Source organism: Panthera pardus, unplaced genomic scaffold (genome assembly GCF_024362965.1).
Source record: "Panthera pardus isolate Hobbes unplaced genomic scaffold, ASM2436296v1 HiC_scaffold_8, whole genome shotgun sequence".
In the NCBI taxonomy this organism is placed as follows: domain Eukaryota; kingdom Metazoa; phylum Chordata; class Mammalia; order Carnivora; family Felidae; genus Panthera; species Panthera pardus.
In genome coordinates, this window is record NW_026527013.1 from 11,118,618 (window position 1) to 11,135,511 (window position 16,894).

At 41.8% G+C, this 16,894-nt stretch overlaps 1 protein-coding gene across 2 annotated transcripts; it reads left to right on the forward strand.

Moving 5' to 3' along the window:
- Positions 1–4,186: 4,186 nt before the first annotated feature.
- Positions 4,187–9,183, forward strand: LOC109261572 (olfactory receptor-like protein OLF4). 2 transcript variants are annotated; one of them, XM_053897666.1, is made up of 2 exons: positions 4,187–4,209; positions 8,031–9,183. In XM_053897666.1, the coding sequence occupies exon 2, from the start codon at positions 8,047–8,049 to the stop codon at positions 9,013–9,015; it is 969 nt and encodes a 322-aa protein (XP_053753641.1). In that variant the 5' UTR covers positions 4,187–4,209; positions 8,031–8,046; the 3' UTR covers positions 9,016–9,183. The 2 variants fall into 2 exon arrangements, with proteins under 2 accessions (XP_053753641.1, XP_053753640.1); XM_053897665.1 differs by lacking the exon at positions 4,187–4,209 and adding an exon at positions 6,527–6,542 and having other exon boundaries at positions 8,000–9,183.
- Positions 9,184–16,894: the final 7,711 nt, after the last annotated feature.

Sequence of the window (16,894 nt, forward strand, 5' to 3'; positions counted from 1 at the left end):
TAACTATAATTTAAATTTTAAAAAGTAATAAAATAAAATAAAATTTTGCTTCAGCATATTAAAGGACATCTAGAGTCTGAGATCATATTCTAAAGTCTATTTATTAAAGTTTGTTGCTCCATGAAAACTTTTCTTGGAGATGCATATTTGGTGAACACTTGAGTAAGGAAGTGACTGTTGTACACATTGTGGAACAAGGTACTAAGAGATCAGGATCCTAATGAGGAGAATAAAACCGATCTACAAGACACATTAATATATTAAGTGTCCACTATTAAGAAGAGCAGTTAAGATACTGATATACAAAGGAACTTTGGACATATAAGTGAAAAAAACATAATCTCACACAGCCTGATGTGGTGCTCGAACTTGTCAATTGCAAGATCATGACCTGAGCTAAAGTTGGACGCTCAACCCACTGAGCCACCCAGGCATGCTAAAAATAGAGTTCTTTTACAGACACATAATAAAATATTATAGATTAAAAACCAAATAATTTGTATTTTTAAATATTTTTATTTATTTTTAAGAGGCGGAGAGAGAGAGAGAGAGGAGAGAGAGAGAGACAGATGGCCTGAGCTGGGGAGGGGCAGAGAGAGGCAGAGACATAGAATTTAAGCTGTCAGCACAGAGCCCAACATGGGGCTTGAACTCAAGAGCTGTGAGATCATGACCTGAGCCAAAGTCGGATGCTTAACTGACTGAGCCACCCAAGCACACCTTATATTTATTTATTTCAATTCAAGTTAGTTAACATACAGTGGAGTGTTGGTTTCACGAGTAGAACCCAGTGATACATCACTTACATATAACTCCCAGTGCTCGTCCCAACAAGTGCCCTCCTTAATGCCCATCACCCATTTAGCCCCTCCCCCACCCACTTCCTCTTCAGCAACCCTAAATTTCTTCTCTGTATTTTTGAGTCTCTTATAAATTGCCTCCCTCTCTGTTTTCATCTTATTCTTCCTTCCCTTCCCCTATGTTCATCGGTTTTGTTTCTTAAGTTTCACATATGAGTGAAATCATATGATACTTATCTTTCTCTGATTGACATATTTTGCCTAGCATAATACACTCTAGTTCCAACCACGTTGTTGCAAATGGAAGATTTCATTCTTTTTGATCACTGCGTAATATTCCATTATATATATATATATATATATATATATATATATATATATATATGCCACGTCCTCTTGATCCATTAAAGGGGCATATGTACCCCAATGTTTATAGCAGTGTTATTAACAATAGCCAGTTATGGAAAGAGCCCAAATATCCATGGACTGATAAATGGATAAAGAAGATGTGAGTGACCTAAATTTTGATCATGAGTTGCTTGCCTATCTCGCTAACTCAAAAGCATCAGAGTCAGACCACACTCACATTTATGCCCCAGGAATTCACTCTACCAGGTGCTAGGCAGAATATCTCCAAATTGATTTAATTTCTTCTCCATAATGTGGGTTCTTTAAATGTCAATTGACCTTAACCAAGGGAGCTGATGAATGGAGAAGCTTAAACTCGGTTCCCTCAAATAATTTTACTGACTATGTCCCTGTGAGATTCCTACTGCTGTTATAAAACATTCCCACACTAGCTGCTGAAGACAAACACATACAGGTTCTTACAGTTCTGGAGTCAGAAGCTTCGAAGGAGTCTCGTCAGGCTAATAGCAAGGTGTCTGCATGGTTGTGGTCCTTCTGGAGGCTCAGGGGAGAATGTGTTTCCTTTCCAGTTGCAGTCTCTGTTGCTGGCCACCTGCATTTCTTGGCTCACGGCTCTTCCGCCACCTTCATAGCCAGCAGGAGAGCATTCTCAAAATTTCTGACATCAACTATTTTGTCTCCATCCTCAACATTTGGAGGACCCTCCTGACTACCCTAGTCCCACCTAGAGAATCACAGCTGATCCTTTTATCTCCATGGCAGCTAATTTACAGTCCTGTTTAGTCTGCTACCTTAATCGTACGTTGCTATCAAAAATAACATGTTAAAGGTCCTGGGAATTAGGATGTGGACATATTTGGAAGCGCCTTATTCTGCCCACTACAAAGTCTTTTTCATAAATGTATTATTTTTGGCACTTATAAAAGCAATAAGCACAGAATTGACACAGACTGAAGAAAGAGTGAATACATTATTCCTTCAAAATTACATGCGTGCAAGGACACCATTTGGTACAGAAGACTTAAAAATACATACACCTGTCTTTAACACAAGATCCCAACCTTGCTAATCAAAGAGCGGCCCACAGACCCAGACCCACAGTTTAGCATCACCCAGGAGCTGGTAGAAATGCAGAATCTCTGGGCCACCCAGGACGTGAGATCAGATTCTGCATTTGTAGTGGGATCTGTGTGAATTTACATGGTCATTGAAGTTGGAGAACTGCTGGTGTAGCTGGGTTTCTCACCTTTTATGATCGACATTTGTGGCAGGATAGTATTTTCGGGGGTGCTTTCCTTTGAATTGTAGGTGTTTGGCAGCTTTCCTTCAGACTTTGACAGACATCCTCAGGGGAAAATTCATTTCTGGCTGAGAAGCACTGCCCCAGAGTTTGAGAACTAGAAGCATCCTGACAGAATCAAACTCAAGGGTCACCACATACTCAGGTATTAAATTTAGACAGATGACTAGACATGACCAAGTACCATTTCTACAATGTAGAATGGAGCTCATAAGTGTACTTCCTCAGGGATAAGATGATTATAAAAATTGAATCCAACTATCCCTATGAGATGTCAAGGTCACATTGTAGTACTTAAAATATTTAAATACATCTGTTATAATTAAACACTTAATAACAAAGGACCAACTGACAGGTTTTACCTTGTGATAATGTAAGAAATTCCTAATTGTGATGGCAAAAGTGTCTTGAAACCAGTGTGTGTAGAACCCAAGGTTTATTATCAGAAGAACACATTTCTCTCTGTTTCTCTGTGCTGATAGCTCAGAGCCCAGAGCCTGCTTCGGATTCTGTGTCTCCCTCTCTCTGCCCCTCCCCTGATCATGCTCTATCTCTGTCTCTCAAAAATAAATAAACGTTAAAAAATGTTTTTTGAAAGAATAGACACAAGGGTTGCTGGGTGAATCAGTTGGCTGAGCATCTGGCTCTTGATTTCGGCTCAGGTCTCAATCTCAGGAACCTGGAGACAGCCCCCATCAGTTCTGCATTGAGAGTGAGGAGTCTGCTAATGATTATCTCTCTCCCTGTCTCTCTCTGCCCCTCCTTGGTACTTTTTCTCCTATAGAAGACAAAGAAGATGAAGAATAATAAGATGAAGAAGAAGAAGAAGAAGAAGAAGAAGAAGAAGAGGAAGAGGAGGAGGGGGAGGAGGAGAAGGAGGAGAAGAAGAAGAAGAAGAGGAGGAGGAGAAGGAGGAGAAGGAGAAGAGGAAGAGGAGGAGGAGGAGGAGAAAGGAGAAGAAGAAGAAGGAGGAGGAGGAGAAGAAGGAGAAGGAGAAAAAAAGGAGAAGAAGAACAAGGAGGAGGAAGAGGAGGAGGAGAAGAAGAAGAAGAAGAAGAAGAAGAAGAAGAAGAAGAAGGAGGAGGAAGAGGAGGGGAGAAGAAGAAGAAGAAGAAGAAGAAGAAGAAGAAGAAGAAGGGGGAGGAGGGGAAGGAGAAGAAAAGGAGGAGGAGGAGGAGGAAGGAGAAGAAGAAGATGAAGAAGAAGAAGAAGAAGAAGAAGGAGGAGGAGGAGGAGGAGGAAGGAGAGGAAGAAGAAGAAGAAGAAGAAGAAGAAGAAGAAGAAGAAGAAGAAAAAGGACGAGGGGAAGGAGAAGGAGAAGAAAAGGAGGAGGAGGAGGAGGAGGAAGAAGAAGAAGAAGAAGAAGAAGAAGAAGAAGAAGAAGAAGAAGAAGAAGAAGAAGAAGAAGAAGGGGAAGGAGAAGAAAAGGAGGAGGGGAAGGAGAAGGAGAAGAAAAGGAGGAGGAGGAGGAAGGAGGAGAAGAAGAAGAAGAAGAAAAGGAGGAGGAGGAGGAGGAAGGAGAAGAAGAAGAAGAAGAAGAAGAAGAAGAAGAAGAAGAAGAAGAAGAAGAAGAAGAAGAAGAAGGAGGAGGAGGAGGAGGAGGAGGGGGGGAGGAGGAAGAGGAAGAGGGGGAGGGGAAGGAGAAGAGGAGACACTGGAGATGGCAGGGCTGGGTCCCCAAGACCAGTCAAGGTTTTGAAGTTAGAGAGACCTAATCCTGGTGTGTTCTTCCTTCTTAGAGCTGGAGAAAAGTGTAACTCCGAGCTGAGATAACGTGCTAGGAGATTTACATAACAGGAAGAGGGCAAGTTCAGGGAAAAGGAGAAAAAAGAAAAGAACTGCATTCACTTGATCTCTAACCTAGTCTTTTGGGAACTGAGATTCATCAGGAAGAAATCCTTTATGTCCAGAGCAGCTTTCCATTGGGAATCATACGCTTAGGGGTTGGAGTAACCTCTAAGGAGGGAAATGCGCCTAATGAGCAGATACAGGGAGGTGTAAATACCCTCTGGTCTCCTGTCAGCCTGTGCGACCTTGGACAGGAAGGCGAGTGGTTTTGGTCTGTTCGTTCTGAGTCCTACTTCTGGCTGGGGACTGATGCTTCACTCCCCCCTGCCGTCTCCGCTGAGGACAGAGCCTTCGTCCCTGTTACCTGCTGTCCTGGGAGGAATTCAGTTTCACGCGGAGACCTTCCCGTCAGACACCCAGCCAGGTGAGTCCAACACCCCGTGCGCCGTGGATGACAGGGTTGTCCGAGAACATTAATCCATCATCACCTGGGGGCCAATTCAACTTAGTCCAGAGCAAGTGATCACTGTGTTTATTTGCTTGCGTAAGTAATGAATGTATTTAGTCAGTGATTGTGCCAGTTTCGCAGAATGGCTGCTACTAACACTTTTGAGAGTCCTTCATATTCTTTACTCTGAAAGGGATGCTCTAAACATCCTAAGATACACAGACCTCAGCACTGGGCAGGCTCTGGTCAGGATGTCCATAGGCAGAGACATAGAAACCCTGCATTAAAAATATGAATATTTGTAATACAGCTGCTTTCAGGTCCTGCCTTCAACCTGTAAGACCCACTTTTCCACCAGCAAATTCACTGTAACCCCAAGACTACCCGCTTAAGAGTCCAACCACAGGGGCGCCTGGGAGGCTCAGTCAGTTAAGCGTCTGACTTTGGCTCAGGTCATGATGTCACAGTCCATGAGTTCGAGCCCCGCGCCAGGCTCTATGCTGACAGCTCAGAGCCTGGAACCTGCTTCGGATTCTGTGTCTCCCTCTCTCTCTGCCCCTCCCCACTTGCACTCTGTCTCTCTCTCTCTCTCTCTCTCTCTCTCTCTCTCAAAAATAAATAAACATTTAAAAAAAAGTTCCAACCACACACAATGTAACACTGCTCTAGGTTTTTTCCCCAGGTTCCTGGGTGAAGAAGACATTTCCTGTTGTTTCTTAATCTATCCCTCAGTTTCAGCAAATGTCATATATTTGATGACCTTTCTGATTATTATATGGCCATATGCTATTCCCCCTCCCCTGCTTTTTTTTAGCATTTCAAAAGACTTCCTCAGATCATTGCTTCTCAGTCGACTTTGGAAACATTCTTTGACCATAAAAATGTTTAACTTGATTTAAATATTCCTATCTTCTTACTGCTGAGTTTCTTGCTTTATTTTAGTGGTTTTTCCCACCTGCAAATGCTATATGCGGTTTTCTTGATGTTCGATATATGTATGGTTACATTTACGCTGAAGTCATTATCCCTCTGGTGTTGGTAATGTATCTGAGGGAGGGGACCAATTTAATGTTTTTCCAGATAGATATCCATTTATTCTAGCTGTTACTTGGCAATTCATCTTTGTCCAACGAAACTGCAATACGACCTTGCCATATAGGAAATGTCCTTATACACTGAGACCTAATTCCTGATTCGTTCAACAAATAATAACTGAGCATCTGCCATGGGCCAGAACATTCTAGAGACATTATATGTCATATTCTTTCATGGTCTTTCACAATTTTGTTATTAATCCGTGTCGGTATTACTAATGATTGCTATTTTTTACCTGTTCCAGTTGGCTTTTATTTTTCATACAACTTTGCTTATGACAGTTGTTTTCAAGCTACTATTTTAACCTGGTTGCCAGATCCTTTCATTCTTTCCATTCTATAACTTCTCATAGTCTTATATCTTTTTATAGTAAACATATATTCAACTAAGTTGGTGAAAAACAGAAATGAACAAAGAGGATAAAGTCCCTGCTCTTCTGGATGTTACAGTGTAGCATTGAGACTGTCATGATGTCGGCAGGATTTACAGAGCATGGTCTGGGGAGTCCTTTGCATGTTGGATGAGATCCAGAATGAGGATTAGAGGGTGTCCATTGGGTTTGAGAAAGAGAGATCTTTACTCAAAGCCCAGGAATATCAATGAAAAGTGCCACATAAGAAGAGGGAGAAAGGAGCTAACCTCATCCCCTATCAATCACGTAGAAATGAATTAGTCATATAATGATGCAGGAAGTACAAGAAAATGTCTTCTAGGCTCGATATAAAAATGCCTGACTTTGATTGTATTGGTTTATCCCTTTGCTCGTTTTTCTTGATGTATAATATAAACGGATATGTTAATATTTGTATCTATTTATATTTTTATCTATATAGTTTTGTACAAGTACGCCATGAATATATCACTATCTGTCTTTTAAACAATTTGTTTCATTCTCGTATTATTTTTGCTGGGCATCAGGGGATGTAACCAGGGGAGAAGCAAGGGAGATATTTCTTCCTCACAGTCTCTCAGGGACCACCCCAGCTTATGAGATCATTGCTCTCCCTCATCGATTTCATTCCCTCTGTATCTCACTCTCTGTCTCTTTCATTTATTGAGCAGACTTTGTTACTCTGGTGTAAATCACAGCGGAAAATTAACATTCCAGTATGGAGCTCCATGGTGATTGGTCCAGGGGAGGCTTAAGAATTAGCATTTCCGGGAACCATTTCTACACTTTGCAGGGGAAAGATGGCTGATCGGGTCTCCTTGGGTTGTATCCATTCCCAGCATAACCAAGAATGTGGGGGCTGTGAGGACAGGGATATTCACAACCCAGAAGACCACGGTGTCTTGTGCGTGTGTGACTTGTAGAGGGTGAGCAGTCCTCACAACAGGGGCCAGGACTCCTCAATCCCAAAGTGACACCATACACGGGCCAGAACTCAGTCAAGAGCAGGCACCAAGACGGGGATCTGTGTCAATTCATGGGATGGCTTTGCAGCACGATGAATACCGAGGGAGGGGCAGTGTGGACAAGGACGGCCCTGTGCCTTGAGGTCACAGCTGTCACAGAGAGGCCACATCCCTCCTCACATGTGTGTCAGAGTCTGTCATCAGTGCCCCTCAAGATCATTCCCCTTGCAGCGCTGGCTTTGCTTTCTCGCTTGAACGTTTGAAACAAGTACCTTCCTCAGGGCCTTTGCTCTGGCCATTCCCTCTGCCAGGCACACCCTTCCCCTAGAATCCTGTGTCTATGTCTCCGTCTTACATAACGTCTGCGTTCCAATGCCACCTGTGTACAGAATTTGCCTAAATGCCATTAAAATAAAATGCCCTATTTGCTCTCTGCTTTATCCATTTTCCATTTCTTCACAGCACACCTCACCATCAAAAAGGTGAGATAATCAAAAGATAATTGTATCAGAAAGATAGTTGTATAACTATCTTCTTTGCTTACATATTTTTTCTCCATCGCTGTAGGGATTTTTGTTCTTCAGCGCTCTATACTCATTGCCTAGATAGTGCCTGAAACCTGGTCAGCACTCAATTTATATTCCTGAATACTTGAAGCATTTCTCAGAAAAAGTATAAAATACATGATTTCTTAGGAAAGAAGCTGATTGACAATAAAAAGTATATCAGATGTGGCAGCGATGGTTCCCTAAAGGGACCATATCCGTACACAACATATTAAAAGGAATTTCTGGACTGCAAAACAAAAAAAACAGTCACATTTCAATTTTGTGAGTAATACAGATTTGTGTTATTTTATTTCCCTCTTTCCCAGAAGTCACCTCCACCACATGGAACCAAGCAATGAAACACAAATTTCAAAGTTTCTTCTTCTGGGATTTTCAGAGGAACCAGGAATGCAGCTCCTCATATTTGGGCTTTTCCTCTCCATGTACCTGATCACTGTGTTTGGGAACCTGCTCATCATCTTGGCCATCAGCACAGACCCCAACCTCTATGTGCCCATGTACTTCTTCCTGGCCAACCTGTCCTTTGCAGACATCTGCTTCACGTCCACCACCATCCCGAAGATGCTGGTGAACATCCGGACTCAGAGCAAAGTCATAACCTATGAGGACTGCATCGCACAGATTTATTTTTTCATACTCTTTGGTGTGTTGGACGCCTTTCTGCTGAGTGTGATGGCCTATGACCGGTTTGTGGCCATCTGTCACCCCCTGCACTACACGATCATCATGAACCCCCGGCTCTGTGGACTCCTGATTCTGGTGTCCTGGATCATGAGTGTTCTGTATTCCTTGTTACAAACCTTAATGGCATTTCAGCTGTCCTTCTGTACAGAGGTGGAAATCCCCCACTTTTTCTGTGAACTCAATCAGATGCTCCAACTTGCCTGTTCTGACACCTTTCTTAATAACGTGGTGATGTATCTTGCAGCTGTCCTGCTGGGTGGTGGTCCTTTTGCTGGGATCCTTTACTCTTATTCCAAGATAGTTTCCTCTATACGTGGGATTGCATCAGCTAAGGGCAAGTATAAAACGTTTTCCACCTGTGCGTCTCACCTGTCGGTCGTGTGTTTATTTTACTGTACGATGCTCGGTGTGTACCTGAGCTCTGCTGCTACCCACAGCTCACGGTCAAGTGCCACAGCCTCAGTGATGTACACGGTGGTCACGCCCATGCTGAACCCCTTCATCTACAGCTTGAGGAACAAAGACATGAAAAGGGCTCTGAAAGCATTCTTTGGGAAGGAGACCCTTCCATGGCCAATCATCATAATATTGAAGAAATGCCTATGATTGCAGGGGTCAAAGCCTCTGGGTCAGAGATTGTGGTCTTTATTCAGACTGTAGATGTAGTATTCCTCTTCCCGTTTATTTCCTTGTCCTCAACTTCCATATGCCATGTATGTAACTCACTCTATGAAGCTCTGCTCTCTCTGATATCCTACAGATTTTTCCCTTGTATTTCCCACTTTCTGAATTTTATTTCCAACCATGGATCTGAAATTTTTGGAAATGTTCATTTACCTTGAGGCAACATAGACGTTTTTAAAAAATAATCTTTCTCAAACAATTGTGTCACACCAAATCATTTTTCTTTCATATGTGTTTTTTTAATGCCACGATTACTACTGGTTAGCTCTCTGTATGTCCTAGGATTGGCGGGCGGAATTGGGTGGGTGATGGGCTAAATGGGCAATGGGCATTAGGGAGGGCACTTGTTGGGGTGAGCACTGGGTGTTGTATGTAAGTGATGAATCACTAAATTCTACTCCTGATACCAACACTACACTACATGTTCACTAACTAGAATTTAAATAAAAACTTGAAACAGACAAACAAAAAGAACTGTCATGATTGATACGCCACCTATGGAAACAACCACACTTTATGACAAATATATATGATTTTAAAGTAGAACAATATCTGAGGCTACGTTTTTTCGCTTATAAGTCTGAAGCTCCTTTGTATATCAGTATATTAACTGCTCTTCTTAATAGCAGACACTTAATATATTAATGTGTCCTATAGATGGTTTTATTCTCCTCATTAGGATCCTGGTCTCTTAGTACCTTGTTGTCCACAATGTGTATGATAGTCACTACCTTACTCAATCGTTCACCAAATACGCATCTCCAAAAGAAATCTTCATGGAACAACAAACTTAGATAGATTGACTTTAGAATATGATCTTAGACTCTAGATGCCTTTTGATATGATGAAGCAAAATGTTATTTTATTTTTTTTCAATTTAAATTTTAGTTAGTTAATATACCCTGCAATATTGGTTTCAGGAGTGAATTACGTGATTCATCACTTACATACAACATCTAGTGCCCATGCCAATGAAGCAGAGTTTTAAATCGCACATTGTGCTCTTTAAAATATTTATTCTTCATGCTGTACATCTATTCATTGGAGTATGGAGGATTGGTGGCCATGTGTAAGGGGGCTTATCCAAATGGGGGAAGGACTGATTGACATTTTTCTACTTTTATTGAATTATCTCCTTGTTTCTTCCTGAAATCTTTACGCTGTCTTTGGTATGACTGCTTTCATTGTTGTAAAAGAAATATATCCCCCTTCCTTCTAAATTTTTCATAACCATGAAAGGGGTGTCGAATGGTCATTATCATCCATTATACATGTTTATCAGGCTCAGGACTCTATTCATCTTCTATGCTCAAGGGATGACATAAGAGAGAGCTTGCATTCCTGTCTGGTCATGTGAATCAGGGACACCAGTTTTCCAACACAATAATGCATACATTTTCAATCTTTCCTGGCTATGGGGAAATGAACCTCAATGAGAGGTAGTTGTTTTGTTGTTTTTGTTCTTGTTGTTTGTTTGTTTGTTTCTTTTTCAGAGAGAGAGAGAGAGAGAGAGAGAGGGAGAGGGAGAGGGGGAGTGAGCAGGAGAGAGGGGAAGAGGCAGAGAGGGAAACAGGGATAGAATCTTAAGCAGGCTCCAAGTTGAACGGGGCTTGATCTCATGACTGTGAGATCACAACCTGAGCCAAAATCAAGAGTTGGAGACTCGACCGACTGAGCCACTAAGGTGCTTCTCAGTGAGAGGTTTTATATGCAGTTGTCTGAACTAAACTGAAATAACAGAGGTACCATGAATGCAGGCTTCAAATACAAGAATAAATACCAAGAACAGTCAGCAGCAGATTATGATAATTGTCCTTACTTCTGTTCACCGTGATCATTGAATCAGTTAGCCATTGCTGCATAACAAGCCATTTAAAAGAAAATGATTTAATGTAATGCTTTTATTACCAAATGATATTGTATGTTGGGGATTGTTCTGAGCTGTGCTTGTCTCCTCGTTAGTCTATAGTGAGCTGTGAGACTCTACACTGTTTCTTTTCTTTTTTTTAAATTTTTTCTTAAAGTTTATTTATTTTTGAGAGAGGCAGAGACAGGATGGAGTGGGTTAGAGGCAGAGAGAGGGAGACCCAGAATCCGAAGCAGGCTCCAGGTTCTGAGCTGGCAGCACAGAGCCTGACATGGGGCTTGATCCCACAAGCTGTGAGATCATGACCTGAGCTGAAGTCGGACACTTAACCGACTGAGCCACCTAGGCGCCCCGACTCTACATTGTTCCTAAGGCTCATCCATGATGTCATGTGTGACCACGGGGCACTTCTCTTCTGAACAAGTATATGATCAGTTAACTCGATTTCTGAATGCATTTTTATCTTCTGTTTCACAGGGAAAAAAAGAATATTAAAAGTGAATGATTTTAATTTACATCTACTGTTCCTATATTCATATATGACACTTTGCTTTCTTCCTACTGAGAAGAAAAAGCTCCTGTCACGACTCAGTATGAATCAGCTACCTCTGCTCTATATTTCACACCGATCGGTACGCTGCTAGATTTTTTTCCCTTCTAACTAATTTAGTGGGGGTACAATCATGTGCTATAAACTGCATCTATTCGGAACGTATGACTTGATGAATTAAGGGAGCCACACAAAAACTAAAGTACCTACTGCACGTTCCTATTTGATGTTCTTCAAGAAAATGCACAACCTTGATGACTTCTTAATCCAATTGTTAAAATGTAATCTCCCTGGGCCTCAGCTTCTTTATTTCCGAAAGTAACTTGGGACCGTAAACGTAACTTCAAATGGATATTGCAAGAAATAAATGAAGTGTGTGGACATGTTTCCTTGAGTCCGAAGAAAATGCTCACCTGTAAAGTTGTATGTATGCATATATGTGTGTTTCTCTGTATACATTTTTATTTCAAATAAACACACCTACACATGGGTACCCCAACACAGAATCATTTTTAAAAATATTATTATCTGAGAGTACTTGGCACACAATGTTACACGAGTTTCATGTGTACGACGTAGAGATTCAACTTCTCCGTACATTATGCGGTGCTCAGCACAAAGGCAGCTGCTGGCTGTCAGCCTACCAGGCCATTGCAGTATCATTGACTATATTCTGTCTGCTGTGCCTTTGATTTCTGTGACTCATTTATTCCACAACTGGAAGCCTGTACCTCCCACTGCCCTTCACCCATCCTCCCCACCGCCCTCTGACAACCACGAGTTTATTGTCTATATTTATGGATCAGATTCTGCTGTTCTGTGTGCTTGTTTATTCATTTTAAGCAGACTCAATGGGGCACCTGAGTGGCTCAGTTGGCTGAATGTCTGACTCTTGATTTCCCCCAGGGTCGTGCAATTGTGTTCCCCGCCACACTGAGCATGGAAGTTGCTTAGGATTCTCTCTCTCTCTCTTTCTCTCTCTCTCTCTCTCTCTCAATCTCTCCCTCTGCCCCTCCTCCACTCACACATGCTCTTACTCTCAAACAAAAATTCAAAAAATGAACACAGACTCATTTATGACCTCTTATTTTATGTTGAAGGAAATGAGTGAAATTCGAAGAGTGTTGATATAAAAAGAATAAATGTTTGAGTTAATATGCAATTGATAGAATGTAGACATGTAGCCACAGCAATTTAGTATAAACAATAGACATACATTCAAATGATGAATTACTTTTCTTATGCTAATGTGTCAAAGACAATAAAATCTGGAGCACGTTTGTATTTATGCACTGAGAAATTCTCTACCAGCTAAAGAGGACAAATATCTCCAAATTGATTTTAAAATTCTTCTACTTAAAGATGGGATTACAACACAAAATGCCTTTACCCAGGGGGAGCTATAGTGAACAAAAGGAGAAGCTTAGTCTCAGGTTCTTAACAAAATTTTATTGGACAAATGTTTGTGCTCAAGTCCTAATGCTAATGTACAATGACTACATTAGTGTTTGAAAACACATGTATGCTCTTACAATTCTGGGGCTCAAAAGCCTGAAGTCGTTCTCATGGGTCTGAAATGAAGATGTTTGCAAGGCTTGGTTCCTTCTGGAAGTTACAAGGAAGAATCTGTTTACTTTTCTATCCCAAGATCATATCATAGTGCAAAATATGATCTAAATATATTTTATATAACTGACAAATGCTTCACACAGAGGGGCTACATGGCAGCTGTTAACTTGTGACATATTATGGAATTCCTAAATGTTTGGAAAATGTGTCATGAAGCTGAGGTATGTAGTGCTTGGGGTTTATATCAAAGGAACTCGTTGAAAAGGAAATAGGAATGTTCCATAGATAGCGGAGCTGTGTCTCCACCACAAGCCAAGTGTTTGGACATCCAAGGCATCTAATCCACAAAGATTGTTCAGTTCTAGACTTGGGGGAAAAGCTGAAATCAGGGTTGGGATGAGATGCGGGGATGTCTGCCCTCTGGGAGGAGCAGAGTTCAAGAGGAAGGAGTGATTAACACTGGGGTCACAGTCTATTGGGAATATGGAATCTCTAAACATCTTTCCTTTGTCTCCAGACCAGTGTCCTCCAGGGAAATCATGTGCTGTAGGTTGGAGAGGCAGGAGGGGAACATGCCTCATGAACACACAGAGGAAACTATAAATATCTCCTGTGTGCCGTCCCTCTGCCTGTTCAACCTTGGGCTGATGGGACCTGGTTGTTGCTTCTGGAGTCTGAAGCTTGGCTGGGAGACTCATGCTAGCCTCCGTCCTGTCGTCTTGTGTGGGGACAGAGTTTAGTCGCCACCAATAACCATCTGGAGGGGATTCAGACAGCCACAAGGAGACCTCTCCCTCAGAGCTCCCATCCAGGTGAGGCTGAGACCCAGCAGGATCTTCAGGAAAAGATTAGGGAGAATCAAAGCCAGGTGCATTTACCTAAGGTCACCACACAGCCACCAGCCTAGCCCAGAACCTGGAGATCTCTATGGTCATTTGCTTGCCTGATTACTTAATGACCTCGTGGATGATGTTACAGAAAGGATTGCACATTGAACTCAGCCACACATGGGTGATTGTTGCCAGTGAAATGATGGGAGGGGAAGCAGGAAATACTTCCAGTAAAAGTAGAACGCATCCAATGAGTTTTGCAGTTGAAGGGAGTAGGAAAATTAGGGATGGAGGGATGCGCAGTGAAGTTAGGACATTTCTTTTTTGTCTGTAAATGAGGCATCCTTTTTGTCTGTAAATGAGGGTGCCTGGGTGGCTCAGTGGGTTAAGCTGCAAACTCTTGATTTCGGGTCAGGTCATGACCTTATGGTTTGTGAGATGGAGCCCTGCATCGGGCTCTGGCTGACAGCTCAGAGACTGGAACCTGCTTTGGATTCTGTGTCTCTCTCCCTCTCTGCCTCTCCCCCGTTCACACACCCCGTTCAAAATAAATAACAAAACATTAAACAAATGGGGCATACTGGGCTACGTTTCCATATTGATGAGACATATCTAGACCAATTACTGCTTGCATATACGACCTTGCGACATTAATTCATGAGACATATATTTTCACAGCGTGCTCTTGCTCTGGGTGTTCGTATGACCGCCATGATGTGATAAGTAAAAACTATGGTTACCTAGCTTTGCTTTGCATTGATTCATTATCTACGAAGTTGACTATATTTGTGGGTTAGTTATTCCTTGGTTGCCTCATTTATGCATTGTCTCTAACGGGTCTTTGCATGTGTACAGGGGAGTCGGGGAGGTGCTACTTCCATTTCTGATTGCATTCTTTCTAAAAAGGAAGTGGATGGGGTGTTCGGTGTTATTTTTCCCACATTGCCGTTTACCATTGAGTTCTACTGTGTACATCTAGACATATACGCACTGTGACATAGACAGATAGGACTGTGTTCATTAGTAATATGGGGTCAAATCTGTCACTCGGTTGTACTGTGTTCTCTCTTGTTATTTATTTATTTACTTATTTACTTACTTATTTATTTATTTGCCTGACTTCATTATCCTATACTGAGCTGTCACTAATACTCTTCACTTGCAAATTCTTGCTATAAACAAAAAGGAGTATACGTGGTATTTTGTACATTGCTCACAAATCACTGTCTATACACATTTCCACGTGCCTTCCCATCTCTGTTATTCCCTGCAGTTCCTTTTGGCCCTTTGTGAAAAGGTCTATTTCTGGAAGTTGCGTTATCTCTGACTACCACGGCTTCTTTACATTTGACTGAAGATCACCTTTACCCTCCATAAGCATATTTGAATCCATATGTCGTGATAAGAAAATATTTAGCATTTAGATACGGCTCCTTCCCCAGTGATAAAGGTGATTCTATCGCATTCTTTTCTTTCCACGTGTTTGGAAGTGTGGTCTGAAATCAGTGACCACCTCGATACCACTAAATCATTTTATGCCTTTTGAGGGTCGCTTTTAGATTCTCACATAATTTCGTTTCACACAGTTGTTTTGAAACTTGCCCTAATTTCACTCCTCCTGGAAGTCTTTATTCGTGAGGTTCTCATAAAGCTTCTCTTCCTATCTTAGGCGCACATACGCATTCATAACCAGACGGATGAATGAATGGCGGCCTGTGGGCGACATAAACGCTCTTTAGGTTTTAGGGTAGTCTTTTCTTCTACGTGCGTCCACTCTTCCTTCTTCCTCAAAACTACCTCATGGACTTGTCTCCAACCGACTAGGGAAAGGCTGATTCTTTATTTCAATGTCTGCATAATATTTCATGATACGGCTGTGCTACTCACACTTCGAAAGCTTTTCCTAGCTTTTCTTGACGCATTGCTATTATGACAATTCTACAAAAATATTTTGAGTTTGTTATGTGAAAAATCTGGTTCTCCACTGGAGGAAACACTGTCCCTCAGGCGGACACGACTTATTTGGGTGTCACATGGTGGTGGGGGGGCTCAGGAAGGGCCAGGGATGCTCTAAACACGTTCAAAGCCCAGGACACACAGCACAGAGACCAGTCTGGATCGGAACGTCAAGGGTGCCGAGACTGAGAATCTCTGAGTTAAAGAACATCTGTGTTTTCACATTTATAGCTGTCTTCAGGTTGTTTTCTCAACATCGCAGTGGTTCCCATTCCTCCCAGAAAAATTAGAGAATCTCTTGTTTCTACCTGTTTAAAAATTTCAACCCAGTCAGCTCGAGAGATCTTGTTTTCTTCAACCGTTACTGAATTTGAGCCAATATGTATATACTTGATCACCAGGTTCATTGTTACATGTCTATTGTTATTATATGTCCATAAAGTCTATGCCTATTCCGCAGCTAGCAGCATTTCAAATGAAGTTCACAGATTACCGTTGATTGCCTTGGGTTGGATATTATGTCCCCAAAATGATTTAAATTTTATATAGCTAAATATATCCATCTTCTTACTTCTGATTTTCCTGCCTTAATTACAATGATTTTGCTCACCTGTGGCTTGTATCTGTGTTTTTATTCATGTTCACTAAAAATGTACTGTTTCCATTTACTTCAAGATCTCTAATCCCTCTGAATTGTTAAAATGTGCGTACTAGGGAACCTTTATTTTCTTTCAGATGGATAGCCACCTGTGCCAGCCTTTAGGAAACAACCTTCACCAACTAAATTGGAATACAGTGGTGCCTGGGTGGCTCAGTCAGTTGAGCATCTGACTCTTGCTTTCGACTCAGGTCATGATCTCATGGTTCATGAGATCAAACCATGCATCAGTGTCCATGCCGAGCGTGGAGCCTGCATGGGATTTTCTGTATTATAAAAGGCTGATGGGTGTGCGTCTGACTTCGGCTCAGGTCATGATCTCGCGGTCTGTGAGTTCGAGCCCCGCGTCGGGCTCTGTGCTGACATCTCGG